This window comes from Zosterops lateralis (genome assembly GCF_965231275.1).
Source record: "Zosterops lateralis genome assembly, chromosome: 10".
NCBI classification, from domain to species: domain Eukaryota; kingdom Metazoa; phylum Chordata; class Aves; order Passeriformes; family Zosteropidae; genus Zosterops; species Zosterops lateralis.
In genome coordinates, this window is record NC_139770.1 from 9,447,126 (window position 1) to 9,472,776 (window position 25,651).

The 25,651-nt window shown below is 51.9% G+C and overlaps 2 protein-coding genes across 4 annotated transcripts in view; one reads left to right on the forward strand and one right to left on the reverse strand.

Annotated features, from left to right (window-relative positions):
• DIS3L2 (DIS3 like 3'-5' exoribonuclease 2) overlaps window positions 1–10,320 on the reverse strand; it is a 181,322-nt gene extending 171,002 nt beyond the window's left edge. For 2 of the 3 annotated variants that reach the window (XM_083868744.1, XM_083868742.1), the window contains exons 1-2: window positions 10,272–10,310; window positions 7,150–7,901 (exon numbers count right to left, since the gene is read on the reverse strand). In XM_083868744.1, coding sequence (XP_083724870.1) covers window positions 7,150–7,834 — 685 coding nt within the window. In that variant the 5' untranslated portion in view covers window positions 7,835–7,901; window positions 10,272–10,310. Of the gene's footprint in view, window positions 1–7,149; window positions 7,902–10,271 lie in introns of all 3 variants that reach the window. The other variant, XM_083868743.1, reaches the window with a different exon arrangement.
• Window positions 10,321–20,997: 10,677 nt separating this feature from the next.
• NPPC (natriuretic peptide C) lies at window positions 20,998–24,283 on the forward strand (the record flags this gene model as incomplete). Its single annotated transcript, XM_083868613.1, has 3 exons — window positions 20,998–21,090; window positions 22,497–22,800; window positions 24,202–24,283. The coding sequence occupies 2 exons, from the start codon at window positions 20,998–21,000 to the stop codon at window positions 22,785–22,787; spliced, it is 384 nt and encodes a 127-aa protein (XP_083724739.1). The 3' UTR covers window positions 22,788–22,800; window positions 24,202–24,283.
• Between the last annotated feature and the right edge of the window lie 1,368 nt (window positions 24,284–25,651).

Sequence of the window (25,651 nt, forward strand, 5' to 3'; positions counted from 1 at the left end):
CAGTTTTATTCAATTCCTCAGCAGGGTTTGTGTTGTAGGAATACTACAGGAGTGCAAGAGCCAAAGATACCATTCCAGGCTCTGAACGAAGGGCTGGTGACGAAACTCATTTAGTAGCAATAGACTAAAAGTTTATCAAAATAGTTACTGTGCTCCAGCTGTGTGCAGCAGCGCAGTGGTGTTGTCAGGGAGGGGGTACATCTCTTTTGGTTTTCAGGACTCTCTGTGAACCTGCTCCACCCTGCTAGTGACCTCCTCACTACCTACTCCGCCTGATGACTGCACTCCTCCAGCCTTCCACTCCTGCCTCGGGATGTGGGTCAGGGCTGCTTCCACTCCCCCTCATCCTTCCATCTTCCCTAAACATCTTCTACAATACCTTTTGCTCTTTGTTTTATCCAGCAACTACACTGTGAAAAGGCTTCTTCAAGACTTCAAGAAAAACACTTTAAAAACACAATATTGTGGAAGTTTCTGTCTTTGATTTTTCTGGGCTTCAGTAGTCTGAGAGAAGCAAGTTGCTCAAAGAACAGAAGAAGCTAAGAGGCTTTGAAAAGCAAAATACCTGACAGGAGATGCTAACATACTGGAAGACATTAACAGCTGAAGAAATCAAAGAACTGCCTTCAGATTCCTACACATCCTGAGGTAACCCAAGGTGCTGCTGAACATGTTCTGCTGACAAACCATTCCCCATACTATCCACCCAGTGCAGTTGGTACATAAATCACAATCCCTAGTACTGTGGGGGGAAATGCCTAAAAACATAGAAACTGAACAAAACCACATTTTGGCCGCTGGCTTTTATTTGCAGAGAGCCTGGAATATTCTCTAAGGCAGGACATGCCCCATACATCTGTGGGCTGCAGCTGCTACTGATGACATTTTCATTCAGCACCCTGGAAATATTTTTTTTTTTTTTTGTCACAGAAGATACTATTTTATGCAATAGATCACAACATTTTGTTTTCCACCCTGCCCCAGCCAAGTCTCAATTCTCCACAGCTTGGCTTTCCCCACAAGAGGGAGTTCAGGACAAGCAGCCCATGGCATTTCATGGTCCTGGTTAGCAGGGTATTGGGGTGGGAGGGCAAAAGACGGGCAACAGCATTTGGGACAGGAGAGGTAGGAGGAGAGTTGTAGGGGAAGGCAGAAGAGAAAGTCCACAGCAGCCACGGGCTAGAGAGGAACCACAAGAACCAATGAATTCAGCTGCAAAGAATCTATCCTACCTACCTGGATATCCATGGTGAAGGAGACATTTGGACATTACCTGAGTAACAGGTCAGACCTGACCGGGGTGTGTGGGCTGATTGACCCCATGGCCAGCAGAGGACAAAGGGCTTTTACAAATTAATTCCTGTTTGAATGGCAGCGCTTTTCAGTGGTGGAAGTTCTTATCAGAGCTTCTAAACGTGCTGGTGACAGCCCACATACCACAAGCCTTGGTAAAACTGTTCCAATGGTCATTCACCCTCACTGCTAAATTGTGCTGTATTTCAAGCCTGGATTTGTTTAGCCTCAAATGCATTATATCATAATCTGCTCAACTGAGTAGCCTATTACTGAACATCTGTTCCCCATGTAGGCAATTTACTGAAAACTCCCCTCCCCCAAGCATCTCTGTGATAACTAAAGCAGGGTTCCTCAAATCACTCACTCACGATCCCAGCGTTTTAATCTTCCCTATGGCTGTCCTCTGAGTATTCATCAGTTCATCACCATCCGCCTCAAAGCGAGGGCATCACCACGGGATACAACACTCCAGAAGCTGCTGCTGCCGTGCCAAAGACACACGGAGTCCATACTCCATCTCCCAATTCCCATGCTCGTACATTACCTCTTTGGCCGCATTTCACAGGAGGAGGACGTTCAGCTGATTAATCCATCAAGAGCTCAAAACTTCTTTCCAAGCTGTTGCTTCCCACACCGGATTCCTCGCACTGTTATCACGGCTCTGCGCTGGCAATCCGATAAATGGGTTTTGTTTTGCCTGCTCCCAGTCCACCAACTGATCCAGATGGCTGCCAGTAACTACCCTCATTATTCAATACTCTGCAAGTCATCAAAAAACCCCTTTTCATGCCTACTTATATATCTTCTTGCTGATGACTGACAGATGTATTGTTTTAAACAGCACAGGGTCAGGACATGACACTGCAAGAACCAGACACACCTGTTGGTAACCATTCTAAATTTATTGCTGCGTTTAATTAGTTTGACTAAACAGGTTTTATACCACTGCACATGCGCTGTGATTTAATTAAGTTCATAGACTAACATCCATACTCACACCTTTGGCATTAAAACCCTATTCTCATAAGAAACTGACACCGAAGAGCTCAACTGGACCTTTGTTAAATAAATTGATGACAAGTCACATGAAAGAAAATATTTAATATTAATTAAAAATCAATTCAATTCTTCTGTGAGCTTATTACTTTCCTAGGACCAACACCACACTGACAGGCATAATTACCTGCACTACATAATGGAGGCTAGTGAGTAGAAAAAAAGAAAAAAAAAAGTTTTAAAAAATAGCAGGTTAATAGCAACGAGTATTTCCACCAAGGAGCGTTTTCACCTGAGCACTAGTAGGTGAAGGAAGCTCTTTCATTCACAGAAGTGAGAGCTTTGCTGCCAAATCCAAGGGCTCCTGCTGCACCACGGTGTGCTCAGGGCTCTGGTAAAGGGCACGGAAGACAGTTATTAGATCACATATAAAAAACACAGTCCCTGGAAGGGCAAGATCTCATCTCCCCAAGAGAGGATACATCAGATATTAACTCACATACTATAGCTGATGTTTGCCAAAAACATTAGTTGCACAAGATTCAGGAATGCAGCATTTTTTTTCTATCAAAAGCAAGAGAAATTTATGTTTGTGATGACGTTCCTAAACTATTAGAGAAAGGAGCATTCTATTTTTCATGTGTTTCTCAGATGGGGCCATACAGTAAATCCAGTTTTCCCTTCTCTCCCCTATCTTATTACTGTGATTAATGTCATCTAAGCAACGTTACATTGAACCTGGCAAGATTAGCTACATTTTAAAGATTTCCACAGCAACCAACATTCTCCATTTATTGAGCTGATGCTGCGGCCTTTAGTAGATTGCTGGCTCATGTTTACTGGTGCCGGATAGGGAGATAACAGCATTCTTCAGAATTGAATTCCACCACAAAAGAATGGGAAGACTCGACACTAAAAAGTGTCATTATCCCAAATTAGCATTACAAGAAAGGAAAAGCAGAAGCTGTGGCTCTTCCTCCAAAGTTCCCCCAGTGAAACAAAGGCAAACACACAATTAATTATACTGCAGAGTACCATGGGAAGACAAAATACCTGAGATTTTGCCATCTTATTAAGGCTGATATTTCTTGAGCAGCTATGCCCACCAAACACACGGGAAAGTCGATCCAGGATATTTCCTTTACCTATCCAGAACCTTTTAAATGTCAGGATTGCAGCCACAAGCACAACACCACCATCCAACAGCAACAACTGTTTTTAAAGCCCTGATGCTAAACACCAGCCTGCTTGCCAGCACCACTCCTCCGTGGAAGCTGCCCAAGTTGGTTAAGTACCACAGGCTGGGCAAATAAATGCCAAGAGTCAGACAGATGATAAATCAGAAAGGGCTGTGGAAATCTTCCATTGTTTCAGATGAGGCATGTTGTTGCCCAGGAATTGTCTGCTTCTACTCAGGGGGCATGCTGACCCTAGCAGATGGGCAAGATACCTCCTCCATCACATCATAAACCTAAGAAGTTTTTAGTGAGAGGAGCCTCAGGAGGATACCTAGAGAAGCTGACAGTGTTCTTCCCAAGGGAGTTGTTTGCAGATACAGACCGAGACAGTATATCCAGCCTGCAGAATCTGAACCTATCTCAGAGCAATCAGCCCTGACCGGCACCTGCTCCACCCAAGCTTCAACACCAACAAAGCCACCTCATTATCAGGTACTTTAGCACTCAAGATCCTCTGAAACCAAGTGTGGCTGGGAGGTGGCATTCCACGTTTGAAGGACAGCCCTTTTCTGAAGATGTGTGATTTCTAGGCTTTCCACCAGACTTGGGAATGTCCTGTCAAAAAGCAATTCTCCCTCAAAAAACAGGCTGGCAATTGCATGTGCTTAAAATGCAACTGAAATGTTGCTGTTCCAAATAAAACACAGTATTTGTTCTAAACTACTTATTGACAAAGCAAAGCATCACAAATATTGAAGTTCCGCAGAGCAGCCATGCAAATCTCAACTCCTACCATGTGACAGACAGATGCTGCAGAAAGAGTCAGCACTTCTGTCCTCAAGAAAAAGGAGGTTTTAAGCCCTTTTATGACAGCAATTTCTTTCAGTCTGAAAAAAGAATTTGATTACTAACTATGGATTAAAATGGAAAAACCTGAAGAGCCTTTGATCAAAACCAGAAAACAACCCAAGGGACTTGATAACTTTCTGTTAAGGAAATTTAAGCAAATTTTAGCACCCAAAGAATCTAGAGGATTGGAGATTTAAGGGAAAATACCAGGAGGAAAATTGTATTAGATTAAAAACCCTAAGCATCACAGTTTAAAGTGATATTTTAAGATTATTTTCTGGTTTGTTGGGTTTTGTTTGGGAAGAAACTTCAGAGCAGGAGGTTTTACAGTGATTCTCCTCGCAGAGGTTAAAACTGTGCAGAAGGGAGCAATTGTGGGATTCCTCTATCTGCAGCTTCACTTTCCCAAATCCAAGGGAGCTGATGCCATAGAGGGAATCCACCCTGCAGTCTCATGACTGTGTCATGTTTCACACAAGGACACTGAAGTTCTGTTCACACTCAGCTCTCTCAATTGCAAAGCCTCCAATAGTTAGGAAAAGCAGTTTCTATAGGGAACTCCAGACAGGAACACATCAGCAGAACTGACCTCCAGGGCTCAGAGATACCTGCTTGGGGCTCCCTAAACAACTCGGCTTTCCTCTAAGGCCAGAGCAAGCACTCTGCCACTGGAAGGACATTAACAGGGACCAGTCCCCTGCTGCCCACAGCCTGCCCCAGGGCGCTCAAAGGGTTTTCACAAATCACTCTTATCTCCCTTCACTATTACTTCTGACAGTTTTCGGGTCATTGCAAACCCGACCATGGCTAAGCCTGAGCTGAAGAGCTGTTAAGAAGAGGACAATGAAATGATATGGTATAAAGAGAAATGCTTGCCTTTGAGATTAGCTCAAAGAGCCTTTTGGAAAGCCTACAACAGTCTGAAGAGAGCTAATTTGTGAGGAAATGTCACTCCTGAAAAGATGATACGCCTTGCTGGTATGGCAGAAGCAATTCTTGTCATCACAGCTTCACAAACCTTGATTTAAACTGATCAAACCAGACACCTGCCTATGCAAAATAACGTGACTTATATCAACATCAAGAGAGAAATACAAGCTTTGAAGTGAGAAAATATTAATCTGATACTGTGATGTGCGAGTTCTTATACCTAAGCACTTGCCTAGCGCAGAATCTTCATTTCACTTAAACAAGAGTCCTAAAATATACTCAGACTGAACAGCAGAAAAGACATTTCTCTGAAACAAGTGACATATATTTTTCCTATTTCTTCCCTCCCCAAGAAACTGTTTTCACATCCCTGCAAGCGTTCTGGAGGGTAACCAGTCACAGCTTACACAGGAGGGTGGCTAGGGAGGCATGCAAGGGAAAGAAGAAGAAAGGTGACACTGCTGAGCAAATAACTTTCCAATAATCTTTCCCACACTGTGAGTTTTCCACCTGGGAAGTCAAACACAAGGGTCAACATGTTCTGCTTTAAGTGTTTACACTAAACAAACAACCAGTTTTTAAAGGGTTCATGCAACTCCACTTCCAGCCAGAGCAAGAGGCCACTGGGGGTGTTTGCTTTTGAAAGCCAGGCTATTTTTATTTTATCCATGTAGGCACCTGTAATTTTCCTGGATATAAACTGTATGCCTTTGAGATTCTACATCTGTCATCTGCTCTTCCTACGCTTCAAAAGCTGAAGGAAGAGAAGTCTATTATGACAGGCTAAGCACAACAAATAGTGTTACAATGTAAAAAAAAAAAAAAAAAGCCTTCCAAAAATCAAGCTCATCAACTCATCAACAAATTTTACCGTAATCTGCATTAAATCTCTATCTATGATCAGCCTTGCAAGAACTCAAGAAGTTTACCAACTTTAGCATATTATGTATTGCCACAAACTCAAAAATAACCCAGAAAAAAGCATATTATTTGCCCCTCTTGAGTCTTAGGGCTTAGTTTTTAGGACTGATTTAGCTAAACAGTTATTTGATTTTCAATTCAGGAGTTGTGATGGGCCTCAGGCTGATCTTACCCAGCTGAGAAATCGATCTCTTTTCTACTTGTTACAGAGAATTTAACATGGTGACATTTATGAGTTCCTTCAGTAGTAGCTCATAAGATCAGGCTATCGAAGTATTTCAGCATAAATAACATTGAAAGAAAGTTTTAACCCATTACACCGAGAAATGAAATTTCAAGTGTCTGGTTTTAGTTCCTTGTTCCTGCTGTATTCTGGGATTCTTTTAATAAAAATTTTACTTATGTCCCTAAGTAGGGTTTTTGCCTTGAACATCACATTTAAGAGGTACATTTACTTTAGTATTGCAAAACGTGGTCTCTTTGTTACCAACAGCAAAATTTCCTGGAGTCAACACTCTCAGGAATTGGCTATTATACAGACATCTCAGCCCCTGAGTATTGGATTTACCTGGACCAAAAGCAAACCAGCACTCCAGATTCAAAGAAGCAACGCAAAGAAAAGCATGACTGTGCCCTGAATCAGCTCAGATCCAGTGGTCTTATTAATTTGGACTCTACACCACAGAAATTGGGCTCTTCTAGACCTGAGCTGATCCTGGAAGCAGCACAGCCACAGTCACAGGGTTTAGGCCAGGGAATTAGGTCCTGCCAGCATCGAGTTGGCTCCACATGAAGGCATCTGCACATGCCACATGGCTTACTTGTAAACCAGGACCGAGCCACCCACAGGTAACCAAGGGCTGACTAACCCGGACAGAACAGGACTGGCTCTTGTTAACTCATTCATGACTAACATATTGCATTCAATTCCACAGTAATTGCAGCAAATGGACCAAACAATTCATTAGAGTGAACTCACCTTGGACTTGACCCGGAGACAAGTGACTGTTTTTTCTGGCATTCATTGCCAGCACATCCTCACCAAACTGTTCAGTCAACAAGTGTCCAGCTGCTCCATCAGCGTTGGCAGGACATCTGCCTCGTTTCTTATGTTTCTTCCTCCACATGTCCTCCTCCTCCCTCTCATCAGAACCAGAAGATTTCTGCAGAGCCCCTCGGTGTCTCAGGCTGTTTGATGCTCTCCCACCAGGGTTGTCACTCACATTTAACAAGCCAGATGCAGCTCCACGCTGATACACATAGTAGTCTTCCTCTACATCCAAGTCTCCCTCTGGACTAACAATGGCATTTTTTTTAAGAGCAGATCTGTTCAGAGCACTTTGGGGTTTATCGTTCTCAAACCCAGGCAGGGGCTGCTCCAGGTGAGATGTTCTCACTGGTGAATAGCTGTGCATGTTTATCCCATTCCTGACAGGATTATCCTTCACCAGGCCTCTCCTCAGAGGCAGATCCAGATCCAAGCTGGGGTCATTGGAGAAGCCTTCTTCCAGCTGCATCTTCTGTGCAATGTGGTTCAGGTAGGACTGGAAGCGCCCGCTGTGGTGCTTTTGCACGAGCCTGGCGTACGCGTTCTTCTGGGGGGCGGCCGCCCTGCCCGGCCCCTCCCTGGCACCTGGACTCCTCGTGTGCCCCAGATGGTCCATAGTGCAGTAAAAGGCCCCAAACTTCAGAGGGTTATAAACAGACACAGAGGAAAAAAGGTTTATTTTCCTGAAACAAAGTGTCAAATAATTGATTACACCAAAAGACACAGAAGTATAAAATTTTTTGCAGGAAAGGAATTCTGGGTTTGTAAATCGCTCCAGTATGGGGAAGAGTTTTCACAATGTACTCAACATCTGCCCTGCCCCAAATCCCTGTCCATAACCTAGGAGTGACCACAGCCCATAAGCTGTGCCTGCCCACATACCACATAAAACAGGGATTTTGTCCCACCCCAAATACACAGGATTCCTTTAATCTGCTCTTCCTTGCCTTTGAAAAAGCCAGGAAAATTAAAGTAGCAACTGACAGACTGTACCAGAAGCATCAGTTTAGTGGTTATCAGAAGCAAAATCTTGTCTTGTCCAGCCTGGAGTCCTCAAAAATAACTGCATCCTTACTGAAGTGCTTCACTGTTGCTGTCAAAAGTGAACACTGCCCGTCACTCCCCTCCCACAGTGACTGACACTTCTCCATGGCACAGGACAGTTCCTGTAAACACCAAGACTACCCATTTCAGCCTTTTTTGCCATGATCTCCCTCCCAGTGCAACAGAAGTAAAATAATAATTATCCTCCAAGAGCTCCTAATTCTTACTGACTAAGACACACTGCCTGCTGCTCCATCCAGCACCAGTTTCTGTAGATGGTATCACATCTCCACTTTTGCTGGATGAGTATGAAACTTAAGCACACCAAGCATCTTTCAAGCCTTTTTCAGGCACTTCAGTTTTTAAGCTTTTGTGGCAAAACAATCTACTAAATTATGCTCAGCTACTTTGAGGTAAATTATAGGTATAGACAGGACATAGCAATGATTTTTGCTGTATGTAAAATCAAAGAAGAAGATGAGAATTTCTCGATAATGGAGCCCAGTGCAACTGCTGGCTACTGTGTGTTTTCATAAAAATGCCTCTTTTTCACTTCAGGACAAGTTTGAAGCTGAACAGCTGAATCTCACCCCAGCTGCTACAAGAAGAATTTCAAGGTTCACTGTCATCTCTGCTATCCCAGAACTGTGGGGCACAGGACTCTAAGATTAAATAAAGGATACTGCCCATTACATCTCTCCCTTCCCTTTTCCAAGCACAGGGATGTTGGCAGGACAGAATACAAGGATCAGCAGAAGTGAAATTTATATTCAGTTCCCTACTCCCACCATGCTTGGAATTTTTCTTTGCCCTTACTCAGCCCTCTTCTCCCTTTTGCTGCTATTGCACAGAGGATGAGCACCCAGGCAGTCTCCTCCATGCACATCCTGCCTAGGAATGAGACATTATCCAGCAGGGACCAAGGGCTGCAGAACCAGCTCCTCCTCAGCGTGCCTGCTCCGGCCCTTTTGGAGAAACAACATCCACTGCACTGGGATTTACTTAAGTAATTGAGCACGGATGTGAGCAGGCTTCACAATGCAAAGCAAAAATTAAAAATCCCTGAACAAATAGGAAAAAAATCTTTATGTGGTTTGCAATTCTTGTTCCTAAGATTTTCCATTGGTGCTGGCCAATAGCTAAACTCTCCTAACAGACTGACCTGCTACCGAGCTATTACAAACACACACGGGTAGGTCTACACGAGCTTTCTTTATACGTCACCTTCTCTTGTTACCAATGCAACAGAAGCAGATAACATTTATAAAAGCCAGTGAGACTACGCTCCAAACAATGGTTTGGTTCCAGGAGGAGGGAATTTGTCATCTTTATTTACCAGTAAAGAACAAATATTTACAGCTTGCCTTCCCTGTAATTTCTACAACTTTAACCGCGTTAGCAGTCAGCAGCTGCAGCACTGAAAGAGATACAAACCCCTACGCATTACAGCTTCATTATCAGCCTTCTGCGGGCAACCGGGAGTTGAAATAACCCCAAGAGGGCAAAGGGAAGGCAAAGGTGGGTACAGGTATATCCACCCTGCCTGGGCACGGTGACGAGGTCGAGTGAAATGCCAGAATGCACGTGCAGAGGGAGGACTGGCTGAGCTGGGCCCAGGATGAAAACCGCCCCTGTTATTGTCCCCCGGCTGGCTCTGAGGGTCACCACTGGCCCCCATCACACGCCCCCCGGGTGTCCAAATCCCCAGCCAAGGCTCCAGCCCCAGCAGCACGGAGCCCGCGCACCCTCGGCACCAGGAGCAGAGCCTGGCCCGCCGTCTCTCCTGCCAGGCACCTCCGACCCCTCGGGAGCGCGGCCCGGGCCGCCAGCGCGCTCCTGCCGGGCCCGGAGCGGCCGGCCGGGACAGCGAACCGCGGGGCCCGGTTGCGGCGGCGCTGCCACCGGGATGACCGGGACTGAGCGCCCTCCAGCCGGGCTCCGCTGCCCGCCCTCCCCTACCCGGCCCCGGTCCCTGTCCCGGCCCCGCTCCCGACCCCCGCCCCGCTCACCGGCACCGCGGCCGCTCCGCTCCGTTTGAATGTCCCAGCGCCCCGTCCGCTTCCGGGGCAGCGGCGCCTACGGGCCGCGGCGGGGTCCAGAAGGGCTCAGCGCGAAGCGCTCGCTCCGCACTCGCCGCCACAGGGTGGGCGGGGGGAGCCCGGGCGGGAGCTCAGGTGTCCCGGGATCGGGTGTCCCAGGAACAGGTGTCCCAGCCCCGCTCCCTGCGCTGGAGGGAGCTCCCTGGGGTCTCCGGGGGGAAGGGGAGCCTCCAGGCAGCCTTGGGCTCCTCTCAGCCGGGCGCAGCGTGTGAGGGTGGGAGCCCACGGCGGGCTGAACTCTGGGCTCCCTCAGAGGTGCTGCCACCCAACCCGGACTGTCCCAGCCCGCCAGGACTGCACCCACCGGCATCCCTGGGGTTTTGGCAGCCACCTGCTTCCAGCCGGGGCTAGCGGGGCCTCCTGGGATGGATTGCTCCAGGTTAAGGCCAGCGCTCCAGTTTCAGCCTAATTTCTAGCCAGATCAGTGAAAAAAGCAGAGGTTAACTGATCTAATATTGTAAAGATCTGAGTCTGGTGTTGTCTCCGAGGAAACTCACAGCTTTGCAAGCAGCTGTAACTCCAAAAACCCCGTGGGGAAACCTCCCTCAACACCTACATGGCCTCAGCTGCCCTGCAGAGAAGAGCAGGCTCCAGGACCCTGTTCCCTGAGCTCCTTGGGACCCTGTTCCCTGAACTCTCTGGGACCCTCTTCCCTGAGCTCTCTGGGATCCTGTTCCCTGAACTCTCTGGAATCCTGTTTCCTGAGCTCTTCCTGCTCCCCTGGCACTGGAAGTTGGGCAAACTGCTGATCCCCTGCTCACTCTTGTGACAGCACCCAAGGAGTGACCAGCCCTTGGTGCTGAGCAGCAGTGTCTGAACTCCAGGATAAGTCAGAGCCTGTGGATCAGAGGATGACATTAAAGCATGAGACCAGAGTCAAGAACTGGCACTTTTATTACCTCCTGTTTCTGTGACCAGAGTCCTCTCACAAAGCTTTATAGCAATCAGACACAGGCTCTGACTGACAGAGTTTGTGGCTTGGTCACCCTGGTGTTACAAACTCAAGCTGTGTTTGCCAAAGAATTTCAACCAGAAGAAAATCTGGAGAATAATAAACTGTCCTCTTATCACCCCCAGTCAATCTCATTTGAGCCATCTGCCTGGAGAATCCCCTCAATAGATGGAGGAAGGATCCAAAGGGACCTGAACTGGTGTTGCCATGCAGGGTTCTGATGGGGAAAGGCTCTCTGTAGTCTTCATTTTGGCAGGAGCACCTGAGCAGGCATCCACGGTGCCCCTTCACTTAGGATGGTCCTTATTCTTCATCCCACCTACATCCTGCAGATCAGTGGGCACATTTTGCCCTGGCATCAGTCAACTCTAAAGACCATGAGGCCACATCTGCTCAGGGTGCAGCATCACCCTGGTTGTGCAACACACCCTGGCCCCTCAGCCATTCCCACATCCAGCATTGCTGAGCTCCCACGAAGCCACGGCAAGCCCAGACCACTCCAGCTCCAGCCTCAGGTGGGTCGAGGGACCTGCCCTGAGAAAGTACCGGGCTTTTGCTGTGGACCAAGGGCAGCAAGCACAGACCTGCACAAGGACAGTCACATCCGCCCCACTGCCAGGATGGCACTAGCAAAGGCAGTGTCTCCTTCACATGAACCATGCAGAGCCAGCAGCCTCTGCCCACGATCTGCTGGCACTGATGCCAGCTCATCACCTGCCCCACCCTGGCAGCTCCGGCCACCTCAAGGAGGAGAGTGAGGACTCAGCTCTGCCCTGGCATGGCTGGGAGGCAGTGAGTTGCCCCATGCTGGCCAAGAGGAAACGAGCAGTCATCCTCTGAACAGAGCCACCAGTCACACCCACAGGACCCAGAGACAAAGGGGAGAGACCATTTCTGCTGGAGCTGGTCCCATGGCTACACAGGACACCCTGTCAGAGGCAGGATGTGTGCTCCCCTGCTTTTTCCTGCTCTCCTGGCTACTGATAAAACAAGGCGGGGTGGTGGGACATCCCCAGCTGTTCAGGGCTGACCCATGCCATCCATTCAGGCTGCCCTTGCTGCATGGAGAAGAGCAGGGATGGGGGTGGGACCCATGGTCTCCAGCCCCACTGTCTCCCTCCCTGTGCCAGCCAGGTGGGAGCAGCAGCTCCTCTCACAGTGACTCACGTTGTGTCTCTGCTCTTCTTCACTTCAGTGTGGATGAAGCCAAGCTGGGAGCTTGGCCGGGCTGCCCCCTGCACCAGGTGACTTCAGTGTGCCCTGGTCCTTCCACAGATGGGAGAGGAAGCAGGGAGGATTCAGTGTTTGGTGGGGAGCCTGTGGCTTGCAGTGATATCAGGTGTGGTGAGAAGGATATGGCTCCACAGCTGGATGCCTCTGTCACCCTCACCTCCTGCCTCCAGCTGCTGCACAAGGGGCCACAATCGCCAGCAGGTCAACAGAGCATTTCTCAGCCCTGCTCTCCTGGTCGCAGCCAGGGATTTGGGAATCTGGTCTGCTCCATGGGACGAGGCCTGTGTTTGTGGCCTCTTTTGCTCTACCCCATCACTGGCCCAGACAAATGAGGGTTACAGGAAATCTGTGTCTCCCTCCCAGTGCCCCATGGGCACACAGAGGGTTCTGAGTGGCTGGAATCAGCTGCATGCCCATCCTTCACATCCTTTGGAAGAGGTCATGTGCAAACATCACAGCAAGCTGGTGCCTCATGCAGTATCTCAAACACAATCCCTCCCAGGGAAGGGCTTCAGTCAGACAGCTTCAGTCTCACTTTTGGCTCCATCTTCCATCCACACCATCCTCATGGCTGCTGAACAGAAGGGAGCCATTGCCTCACTGCTGCTTCTATGACCCTCCATGGCATCTCATGGGCTTTCTAAAAGGGAAAGGTCTTTGAGCAGATTTTTCCTCTGCACTCTCATTTCCTGGGGTCCTGTAGCAGCAAGCCCAGCCTGGTGCCCTGGCTTGCTTTCCCACAGCACAGGATTATCTCACCATCTTCCCCCGGGCAGTAACTGGTAGCTGCTTCCAGACTTGGAGGCTGGAACGTGTTGCGGCACCTCAGCCAAGGTGAGAGCACCACATGGCTCCTTGGCCAGGAGCTCCTCACTTACGAAGGCTTTGGCTCCTCTGCCTGTGCTTCCAGGGAGCAGTGAGGGCCCGCCCGGCCCTCGTTTACATCAGTGTTACTCAGGAGTGACTGGCCAAGGGGCTGGAGCCACCCAGAGATGACTCAACAAGGGGAACCCTGGATGGGAGCAGAACGGTTCCTCTGACACTTCCATCCGCTTCCCGCACACGGAAATGTCACCCCTGCAAACCCAAATGTCACCTCTCACAGTATTTTGGTTTGCAAGCCATAGCAGAAGGATGGAGGGCACGGGGGTGCTCTGCCTCTGCCTCCCTGCTGTTGTCTGCTGTGAGAGTGACCCACATGGCACAAGGATGTGCTCAAAGGCAAAGCAGGGCTGCGGGTTTGCTCTGGAGCCTCAGAGCACCCTTGGAAATGTCTTGACTGCAGCAGCAGCACCCAGCATTAAGCCTGAGTCTGTGTCCTTTTGACATCTCTCAGGCACTGGGAGTCATCTGGGCACCTGGCCGGAGGACATAAGCCGTGCTCAGGGAGCATAAAGGGGAGCACGACAGATTTATTACCATAAATAAGCTAAAAACAATCTCTCTCCACAGTAGATACCATCTGCTGTGTCACAACACATGTGGTCTTGCCCCACCCGTCCTTCAGCTTCTCCAGTCTTCTTCTGAGCCCTCCATACCTCTGGTTGGGAAACATGCCACCCAAGATCAGGACTGATGGGTTCCCATCTCCTTCATTGCCTGGAGGAACATCTGCAACTCCCCCCAGGCAGGGGGCGAGGTCTGGCTTGGCTTTGTTTGTCCAGTCAAGGAACAGGGAGCTAGACCCCAGCAAAGAGGGACAGGCAGATGAGAAGCAGGTGAAGGAGGCGGTGGAGGAAGGAGGTGAGAAGCCAGGATAGGAGCAGGGTTAGTGCCTTGCAAGTGACTTAATTGAGGTCACCTAGATTTGTCTTTTGGATATCTTTAAGTCTCTTCCTCAGTAGTTCTGCCTGTTGTAATGGTCAAATCTCTTTTATAACATATCCCTCAGCTTTCACAGTGGAAGGTCTTCCAGTGGCAGGACTGAGCCTCCCAAAGGTGCTCAAACTGGCTGTGGATGACACCAAAGCTCCACAGGTCAGGAAACTTGGGAAAGGAGCTGCCATGCATTTACTGAGCTTGTGGGCAGCAGGGCCAGGGAACAGAAGGGGTAAGGGCACATGGGGCAAGGGACATTCAGTGAGTTCAAACCCCTTCTGATGCAGGGAGGTGGAAAAGATACTTTCCAGAAAGGCAGGAACTAAGGAACCACACTGCTATGCAGTCCCAGAGGTATGCCTCACCCCACTAGCCCTCATCTCTGCCCCTGCATCTCCCACTCCACATACCAGGATGAGATTGAAACAGCCCCCATGGGGACCACTCTGGAGATGGGTGATGAGTGGGGACAGCACGCCGAGGGCAAGGGGGGGCAGTGCTGCAGTGGGGACCATGGGCCGAAGGGTCGGTGGGCACGTCCCAGCAGCTCAGTGAAGGCAGGCAGGGGCTGCTGCCGGCCCCGCTGCGTCTGGCAGGCGGGGCACTGAATGAGAGCGCAACTTATCAGTATTACCTCATGTGAAAGCTCGGTGCCTTTGTATCTCAAGCAAACACCGGCCATTATGCCTCAGCAGGCCGGCATTGTTATTCTGTCTGGTTGCTAAAGGTTAGGGCTGTGGAGCCCTGCACGTCCACAGCGGCTGCTGTGGGGTGGCAGCGGGGCCACCGTGACCCCCTGCAGCCGGCAGCGCTCCCCGGCCACAGGAGCAGCCACCTCAGCTGTTCCCAGGCATGGCCAAAACCCAGCCAGACCCTTATCGTCTTCACAAGGCCGCCCCCACCGTTCGAGGTGCTGAAATCTTCCTCTTCCAATGCCAGCCCCCTTGCCCCACCCAGGGTCATTCAGTGCTCCTCAACTGGCACCTGCACAAGCTCCCTCCCAAAAAGAAAAAGAGGCAAAAACCCCAAACTTGACTTCAGTGGGATTACAGTGGGATCACTTCCTTATAGGAAGTCAAAGGCTTGACCATCAGCACTGCCCAAGACCATGTTTGGCTCTCTGCATCCCAACACTGACCTGGAGTTTCCCACATCCAGGGGTTCCAAGTAGACACTCAGGAAGCCCAGAAGTTTTTCCCTGATAAGCTGATGCTAAAAGGGACTTCCCACCACCTGGAGTGAGTTCCCAGGAAGGCAGTTCAGAGGAGCTGGAGGGTGTTTGTGTCTGGCAGGGGGGCTGCAAGGGAGCTGCTGCTGATGGCTTTCTCAAGGGTTTGCACAGCCAAACCAGGTGGAAGAGGCTCCTGCCAAGGCAGGACCTGCTGCCAGAGCCGTGGGCTAGTGAGGACCTGCTCGCCAGACCTGGCTGTGCACGTAGCACAGGAGGGCACAGACATCCATCCCCCCAAGGCACTGGTGGCAACTGACTCCACCACTATCATGGAGATTCCCTGGATGCAGGCTAGGGGTCCGTCCCCACAGGCCTGTTGGATCCTTTCTCAGAATCTGCACATGACATGGCTCCCTGCAGGGATGAATGTAATATCAGTAACTCATCTGGGCCATTACCCATTCAGGCAGTTCCTATTCCCAAAGGGATGCTCAGTGCCAAAACCAACAAGCCTGGGATGATGTTGGGACCCCAAAGCTGTGGGTGAAACACTGCCCCATTTCTGGGGGGAAGGCATCTGAAAAAAGGAGGACAAAGATGACTGTGGCATTTAGCTTGGAAAATCCCAACAACCTGTCCCTACATCAGCTGCAGAGATGAGGCTGCCAGGAGCTGGAAGCAGTGCAATTCTTATCCTCTGAGGACTGATGCAGAGGGAAGCTTATTGTGTGGAGTCACCCGTGCGTTAGAATTGCTTAATTTTATTGACATTCAACAAAACCCTGAGACACTGTGTTCCTGCTCCCACCAGAGCAGTGAGGCATCCCAGCTCTGGAGCACAAATATCCCATCATAAACCTGGGAAAAACACTATCAGAAGGAGAATGTAGCATCCTAGGAAGCCCAGGAGAAATGGCAAATCCCAAAAGGCAAAGCCCTGGTGGAAACACTCACTGTGCCTATCAGGATATCAGCACTTCACTAGCAAAGATCTGTGAATCTCTGCCTGGGGCTTGTTCTCTTCCTCTCAGCCACTCTGGGAGGTTTTGGGAGGGGACAGAGAAGCCTTCTTGGTCTCTAACCCTTGCAGCACATGCAGCCCCATTCTTGCCTGCCCCATCAGAGCAGCTCTGTGGAGGGTCTGCCCATCACCATCCCAGTTTGGGAGGAGGGGATATTGGCCATGCCTGTATCCTCAGCCCTCTTCCACACCCAAAGGAGACAGGGGAAAGTGCAAAATCACGTAGTGTTTCCTGTAATCCTGTGGTGTTTCCTGTAATGCTTCATTCAGCAGCAGCATCCAAAGCAAACACTGGGGATGTTCAAACAGGCCAAAATCTCCATCCGTGTTTCAGACAGAACCCCAGGAGCATCACACCCCAGTGAGTGGAGCCACCCCATCCCCATGACAACCTGGTGGCTGCTGAGGCTGGGGGCTACTAGTGGCCAGGTCTGAGCTGCTGGACCGAGCTCCTGCCTCAGGGGCTACAGAGTTATTCCCCAGGAAAGCTTTCTTCAAAGCATCCTCAGGAGGCACATCACCACAGAGCTGGGACCAGATAGTCCCCTGCATGCACCAGAGGCTGTTCATTCATCCTAATAATCAAAATTGAAATCTCTCTTCAAACTGCTTCTAACTGAGCTGGCTATTATCAGACCTCTAGAGAGATACTCTAAAACCTGTAAAAAAAAAAAAAGAAAACCAACTATAAAAAACTCCTGTCATGGCACATCAAACCCTTGGTGACATACTCCTGCTGAACACAGAGCGCCTGGCTCTGACTTCATATTTCTGGGGACTGGTGGTTGGTGGCTATGCTGGAGGACAAGTAGCTCCCTCATTCTAATGGCTGCTCCATCTTTGTCCCTCCTCCATCCCACCACTTGGGATGGTTCTTAACCAGCTACTCCTTGGGCTGGCCATTGGTTATGAAAAAACATCAGCCACTCTGGCATCACCATCACATGCACTCAGCCTTCTGATGTCTCTTTTTGCAAAGGGATGATTGACTTTCACATGGCATCAGCTGAGAATCCTCAGCCTAGGGTTATCCATCTCTTGGTCAGGAAATGCTCTCTTGGCCCAAGGCAGCAGAAGAGACATAAATCTGGCCAATGATTTCCCAAATCAATAAGAAACATGCTCCCTAAGGATAAGTGAGATGAAGAAAAATGAGGTATATCACTGCCTGTTCACTGCTACAGTAGCAGCTTACTTCAGACTTGAGTCCGCATTTCTATCCTGTGAACTTTCTTGACATAATCCCCTGGAAGGTGCCTGGAACCTGGCCCCTAATTTCAGCCAGGAGAGCCAAGGCCCCACTGTTGCCCAGCAGGACACAGCCTCACCCTCAGGCATCATTCATCCTGTCCTTGTGATGGGGCCACAACACTCCATGCTGCTGTCACACATATCCATGACCTATGGCCTCCCACTCTCCAAATCATGCTGGCAGTGGTCATGCTTTGATGAATCTCTCTCCGTCCTCAGACAGGGGACATGTGTGCCCTCTCTCACACACAACACAGTCTCTGCTCCCTTCCCCACTTCCTACACACCAAAAGTCCCCATACTCAGGGCTCATCCCGTTTTACCAAGATTCCAGCAGCATCTCCCCATTCCCCATAATCCAGGTTCGACGCTGCTATTTCCCAGGGACAGGCCAGCCCTGCTGCCCTTCTCTCCTCCTGGCTCTCTTTGGGCCCCTGGGTGCAATGGGGAGGGGTGTCACCCCCTCCAGCCCACCCCACAGGTCTCTGTCCCTCCTTGTGCAGCTGTGCAGGATCCTCTTAGCTCTCCAATGCCTGCAGAAGACCCCTGTGAACTCAGCCCTATCACTCCACTTTCTCATTTTCCACACGTGCCCTGAGTCTGCCAGTTCTCATCCTGGGTGATCATCCCACAGGGCTGTGCACTAATGAAGGCCCATCCCTTTAAGGGTTAAAAGCTTCCAGCCTCCCACCCCACCAAACAAAAGGGTTTCACACTCTTAACCCTTCCGGCAAACCTCTGCTCCCCGCTTTGAGCTTTTGCCACCCCAACGGATCCGATCTGGTTTGAGTTAAGGCTTTGTGTGCGCCCGGCTCTGACTTCGGCAGAGTAATTTGAATAACAAGACTAATTGGATTTATAAAGCACAGCCCCCCCTTCTCCCCCCCTCAAACCCGAGGCTCTGCACAGTGTGACAAAGAAAACACACTAATGAAAACCACGCTAGTGAGAGCCGAGGGCAGGGACGAGCCTCCTGCGGGCAGGCACTGGCTGAGACCTGACCGCGTTGTGGCATTTGTGGCCACGCTCTAATCCTCCGGGGAGAGGGGCTGCTGGAGCAGCTCCGGTACCGAGCCCACGAGCTGCAGCGTGCCAGGGGGGCTGGTGGCAAGCGAGGCGGCCCTTCCTGCCCACACTGTGACATTTCTCCGCAGCCATCTGCCTCATCGCCTTCCCTATCCTGGGTCCATCGGGAGAAGCCGGGGGAAGGCTGCCCCCAGCATTAGGGCAGGAGCCAACACAACCGGGAGGGTGATTGGCAGGATTCTGTGGGGGCTACTGAGCTGCTGGTGGCCTCGGGCACCCCGACATCCCCAGCCTGTGGAGACCCAGGGCTCAGCTGCTGCTCCCCTTTCCCCTGCAGAAGCCTTGCTGATGGGTAGTGGTGCAGAGCCCCCCATTCCCTGTACCCTGGACAGGCTCTCATGTTCCAGCTACACTTCGTGTGGGACAAGGACTGAACCCCGAGAGAAGGGGCCTCTCTCTGCTCCTTGCCTGCACCCACGGCTCTCTGGCACCCGGGGTCGGCTCTAATCCCGACTCCATCACTTTGCTCTGCCTGCACGCAGACAAGTGCCCAAGCACAGCTTCACACTCAAAAAAGTCCAAGTTGTCTCCACCTGGCAGGCACAATGGAAAAAACACCGAGACCTTCTCCTTCCAGCTCCCATTCACATGAAGCTGAAAAGCCAATCTCGTTTGAAGTGTCCCGTGCCCAGTAGCCCGGGCTGTGGAGGAGGAAACATCTCCCTGCTCCTGAGCAGGGATACTACAGACCCCCAAAGAGCCATGGTCCCCCAGCAGGGGCAGCTCCCCAGAGATTTATGGAGCAGAAGAGCCCAGAAAGACTAGGATACAGAGCAGGAGGAAAGGACCAGACTGAAACAGACCCCAGGGACAGGGGAAAGAGCAGAGAATGTTTCCCTGGCCTCAGGAAAGGGAATTGGGGTGCAAATTCAGTTTAATACAATCCAGCCCTGGGTGCTTTTGCAAAGAAAGGGGTGTCTTTCCTCTGGCCTCGTGCCAATAAGAGCATTCCTCCCAGACAGAGGGCCAGGGACGGTGCTCAGCTCCATCAGCAAAAAGCCAGCAGCCCTCCAGAGCTGCCCAGTGCCAGCCCCAGCAGCAACAGAGGCACAAATCCTGCTCTGCCAGCCAGACAAAGGGAAAGCTGAGAGCAAGGGGCCTCCTCAGAGGCCCTGAGATCCACTGGGGTTAATCCTGGGATCACATCTTTCTCCTGTGCCCTCTAGCTCCGGGAGCAGGTCAGAGGGAAGCCAGGCTGTGCAATCCTGCAGTGGGTCAGCCAGTGAGGTCCTGTCCCCAGAAGGGACCCTGTGACACTGACTGTGCCCTGCACGGGACATCCCCAGGGTGCTTGAAAAGCCCCATCTCCAGGGCCAGGAAGACCATCCAGATCTCCACAAATGCAGAGAGAGCGGGTCAGCCCCCCGAGCCGGGAGACCCACTTAGTGCCCTCAGGAAGCACAGCTGCCCCCTCCATCCCTTTGTGTCCCCAGCGTCCCTGTCACGGCGGGCAGTGGCCCTGCTTCTGCCAAGCAGGGACCTGGGAGGCACAGTTTCTGATTTAATCCTGGATATGAGGGGGGAAAAAAATTAAAAAGGTGCTTTTTTTGTTCATTCCTGTCTTTTGGGATGAATCCCGCACCTTTGGGATGAATTCCGCACCGGGACCACCCCCCCGCCCGGCCGTTCTTCCGCGGGGGGTCAGCAGGGCAGTGCGGGCAGGGAGGGGCCCTGGGGCAGCCGGCGAGGGCAGGGCAGGCAGTCTGCAGCGGGGGCCGGGGGCGTTTGGGGGAGGGCGGGGGCATCAAGCCAAATGCCCCCCGCTTTTCCTTTCGGGTCTCCAGCTCCCCAAGCTGCTTGTCTTGTGTCATTTGTTACTGCCAGGGGAGAGGGGATACCACCACCCCCCACTTCGAATTCCTGCTATTGTGGAGTGCAGACCGGGTTGGACCTGGGTATTTAGATGACATCACCGAGCAGGTTGGGTTATAAAATGAATGAAGCAGAAAGCAGCCCAAGTTCACTAGCTCGGCACTTCGCGGGCGGCAGGAGGGACCTCGGGGCTCCGCTCTGAACTTTGACTCCGGTCGGTGCCGTCCTCTCCCCGGGGCTGCCCTCGGCTCCCCGCTGCCCCCCCGGCCCCCCTCCCGCTCGGCCCCGCAGGATGCAGATCTCACCCTTGCTGGCTGGAGGACTTTTACTCGCGCTGCTCTCCGTCAGGCTGGAGGCGAAGCCGGCGTCTCAGCTCCCACAGAAGGTACGGCTGGAGCTTTTTCCGCCTCTTCCTCCTCTCCCCGTCCCGCTCAGAGTCCTGACGGCGCAGGGGGAGACGCGGGGTGACTGCGGGGTGCCAGATTCAGTGCAAAGAGGGGTTCTTCTCTCCGCACGGGCTGTTTGACTGCAAGGGGGACTCTCTGCTTCTGCAGGCTGTCCCGAACGTCCGGGAACATCAGCCCCGAGCCAGAGGCTGGAGCGGGACGCGGAGTGCCCCGCAGCCCGCGGGGTCGGGGCGGGGAGGGTGGCGGTCTGTGCTCCCCGGTCACCGTGCGGACCCCGCTGTGCCCCGGGAGGGGAGCGGGGCCGGAGCGGGGCAGGCGGCAGGTGCACGGTGGGACGGGCTGCGAGAGCGGAGCCCTCCGGGCAGTCCTGACCAACAGGCCGGGCGGGGGCACAGAGCTGTGCGCCCTTTCCCCCCCTGTCCCATGGGGAAGGGGCGCCCCAAATCAGAGTGTCCCGGGGACCTGGTTGTGCCGAGATGCTGAGGAGGAGGGATGTGCCCGGGGCCACCGACACTGGGTGGCACTGCCCCAAGGTCTGGGCACAGAGATGGGGACACGGTCTGAGGAGTGCCCCAGGACAGCTGTGGGATAGGAGTGGAGGTGTCCCTGTAAGGCACTGGGGTGCAGGCTGAAGAAAAAAGTGTTGATACAGGGGGATGTTGGGAAAATGAATGAGGATTAACATTTCCAGGGCTTGGTGGGCCAGCAGCTCTGAGCAGGGGGAGAGATGGAAGGCCTGGGAGATGGGGGGACAGTAAGGAAGGAGGTGTGTCCCTCTAATAGTGGGTCAGAATTGGAAGATTGGGAGGACACAGAGAGCATTAACTAGGGGAGGGAGCAGCAGGGAGGAGGAATCCTGATCTCCCCACCACTGCTGGGACACTCTGCAAGGGAGGGGTGCAGGGGGAGCTGTGGGGCAGGACCCCTCCCCATAACCTGAAAACTGGTGAGGGATGCAGTGACCGAAGGGATCTGAAAGGAAAGGACCGAGCAGCTTTCAGGCCCCTTCAGATTGTGGGTGCAGGGGAGGACGGGACGGGATGGGACGGCAGGACAGTGACAGCAGCAGAGCTGAGGGATGCAGCACCACCAGCCCTTTGGAGGAGCGGTGTGGATGTGCAGTGACCGGGGCAGGAAAACACCGCTATGGTGTGGGACAGGGGGATGCTCTGACCCCAGGGAAGGGAGCACAGATTTAGGGAGGGGAGAAGATGCCCTGGGCACAGCCGCGGGGTGATGGACTGCGGTGCCGGGCACAGACCCAATCGCGAGTTCGCATCGCAGAGGAGACACACCGACCCCTCTGCGCGTCCCTTATGGGGGGTCCCCAGCACTGACGGGGATCGCTGGCGCCGGCGGCGCTCTGACCCTCTCCTTTTCACAGGCCTCTCGCGGGTCGGCAGCGGCGGCGGCGGCGGCGGCGGCAGCGGGTCCGCCCGAGGCGGCGGAGCGGGAGAAGGAGCGGGAGAAGGAGCGGAGCGGCGGCGGCGGCGGCTCGGGCCCGCGGGAGGCGCGGGAGGCGCGGGCAGAGGCGCGGCCGCGGGCGGGCTGGGCGCGGCTGCTGCAGGACCCGCCGGGCCGCCGCCACAAGGGCCTCCACAAGAAGGGCCTGGGCAAGGGCTGCTTCGGGCTCAAGCTGGATCGCATCGGCGCCATGAGCGGCCTCGGATGCTGAGGGACCCCTGGCGGTGAGTGCGCGGCCGGGCCGGGATGGGGCCGCGCTCCGGGACCACGCGGGGTGCGGAAGATGCGCTGCCCCGCGAACGCGGGATGCCAGCGGACCGAACTGCGGGTGCTCATCCCTCTGAGCCTCGCAACCCCCGGCTTTGCTGGCGGGCAAGGAGGACCCCAAAGTTGTCTTTATTACATTCCCGTCTGGAATCCACCGGCCCTTCGGCTGCTTTGCCCTGCAGAAGGGTCAGAGACCGCAGCTGCTCCCGCAGCAGGTCTAACTGGATTCCCCCTAAGCTGAGCTAGACCCGTAGGCTCCGGGGAGGATGCAGGAGGAGCTCTGGTGCAGCCACATGTTCCCAGTTGCCTCCTGTGCTTGACACACTTAGGTGACCTATGGATAGGTGTTAGGAGGGCAGGGCACTCTCCAACCCTGTGCCTGCAGTTGGAGAGTTAGTGAGGCTCCTGTCTCAGCCAAGCACCAGTGCTTTAAAGGAAAAACAATACAAAAGTTCCCCAGGTGTCTTCTGGGTGTAGTGACAGCCACGAGTAGCACTTTTCCAACTGCAGCTTTGTATCTGAGCAAGTTATGGGAAGCTGGGAGAAGCTCTTCCCACGGTGCTTCACAGCCATTGTGTAGCAACCAATGGTTGAAGGAGTTTGTCTTCCCCACAGTAATGGGTTTGGGGGAAACATGGCAGTGCCTCCCCTGCCAGGTCTCCCTGCAGCTGCTGGGAACAGTGAGGCACCATTCTAGCCTGGCCTGCCAGCAGGACACACATAGATGAACTCACACTTCAGGAAGAACTTACCATTCAGCCCAAGCCACTTGTTCTTCTTCCCATGGCACAGCATTGCCCCACTGACAGGGACATGCCCAGCCCTGCAGTAACATAACTGGGCACAGAAGGGACCAGATCAAGCATCCTGCTCCTCTGCAGAGTGATGGGAATAGCACAACCCAAAGGTGCCTACAGGATGGCAGTGCTGGTCTATGGCTAGTCTTGGAGGGATGTTTTTCTCCTGTTTTTCTCCTCCCTCTCATTTAGAGACTCCTCAATATTGCCAAATATTGCCAGCTCAGGGCTCCAAAAGGAATATACATAGCCCATCTAGACAGTCACACCCATTCTCTCTCACTAAACCCATGAGAAGAAGAAAAAAACCCTCCAATAGACACAAGGGCAGGAGGAGCAGCAGCTTCTCTCAGCCTTTCCCCTAAATACCAGCCAGAAAGCAAAGGGTGCACTTCTTCCTTGCTTTATTTAGCACAAGCAAAAAGCTCAGGGACAGCTTCTGCTGAGTCCAGCATCCCCCAGCCCCAGGCTATGGTTACTTTGGCAGGGGTTTTGGCTGGGGATGGGTAAGGGGTTCTGCATGGCAAGTACTAATGGGCACTTTGTTCTTGTTCCTCACAGGGCTTTGAATCCGTAGTCCACTTTTTCCTGCCACGCGCGGCCACGCACGGCCATCCCCCAGGCAACACCTAGAGAAGCAGAGCCCCCCTTGGAATGGACAAAAGATGTGGCTGTGTTTTTCTTTTTGGTACGAGGAGTCATGGCACCAACTGTTTTGGTTTTGTTATTTTTTTAACAAGTGCTCTCTATCTTATATATATTATATATACAAACACTCACTGAGACAAGGGACAGTGCTTTTCCAAGAGACTGATGAAGCCAGCTGTATAACATTGCTGTTTGTAAATTCATGTCATGCATAAATGTATTTATGTTGTAAAGCTATTTATATATTGTTTATAAAGAGATATTTATAAAAAAATTATTTATGTAACTAAATGAAAAGTCAAGCATTGTAACATTTTTTGTCCTAAGTAGTTGAAAAACTTTTAAAAAAAATCATTCCATGTGGCATTTTGTAACCTGTCTTTATTTATCAAATTCACATACAATTTAAATGTTGGGTTGATTGATTTTAACAGAGCTAAAGAAGAAATTGTTCAGATGTTTTAGAAAAGTCAGGAGTGAGAGAAAGGCCAGCTGATATTTTAAGCTTTGATCCCATATGCAAAAGTAAACTTGTGCCCAATGCTGTGATGCTGTGATGGACTGAATCCTGCCCAGCTCTGCAAGACTCTGCAGACCCCAGCTGAGCTCCCTGCGAGAGCACACGGCCTCGGGCAGCACATCCATGCCCAGATTCCAAATGGCACCCGTGGAAATGAGCCCACCATGGTTAACAGCCGAGCCCTGGATGGACAGCAGAGTGACAAGGGCAGCATCTGTGTCCTACACATGCTTTAACCGTTTCTGGTCCAAGCTTCAGCCCATAACTACAGCTCCATCCCCGGTGCCAGGTGGAGACGCCGGCCCTGCTGACAGCAACAAAGAGCCCGCGCTGGATCTGGCCCCCAGCTGCGCTGCTGGGAGCAGAGCTTTGTGCTGGAGGCACTGCTATTCCAGGATCCAGAGGCTCACTAAGTGTCTTGTTGATATTCCCATTTGCCAGCCCTTTGCCACTAAGCTATAAAGTCCCTTCCTCCAGCAGAGATTTATTTAACTGAGCCAGGGACAATACGTAGACAGACCAAAATATACTGAGAGCTGCCTGGTAAGGATTCATGGACACAGCTGTTGCTACAGCTTCTTGCTATGTAAAGTGCATGAAATAAATTGTTAAAATGACTCGGAGCTCTAAAGGAAACAGCAAGTGAGGGGGCGGGGAGTGCAGTAAACATGCAAACTCCTGCTTGAAGGCTCTTTGGTCTCATTCTTCAAAGAGGCCTTAGAAAAAAAGAGAGTGGCAGGCACCCAGCCCAGCCGTGACAGGAGTCACAAATTATGCCCTAGCCATTGTAGTGGGCTGGGAAACAACGAGCATTATGTTCCACTGGGCTACGGTGCCTAGGAC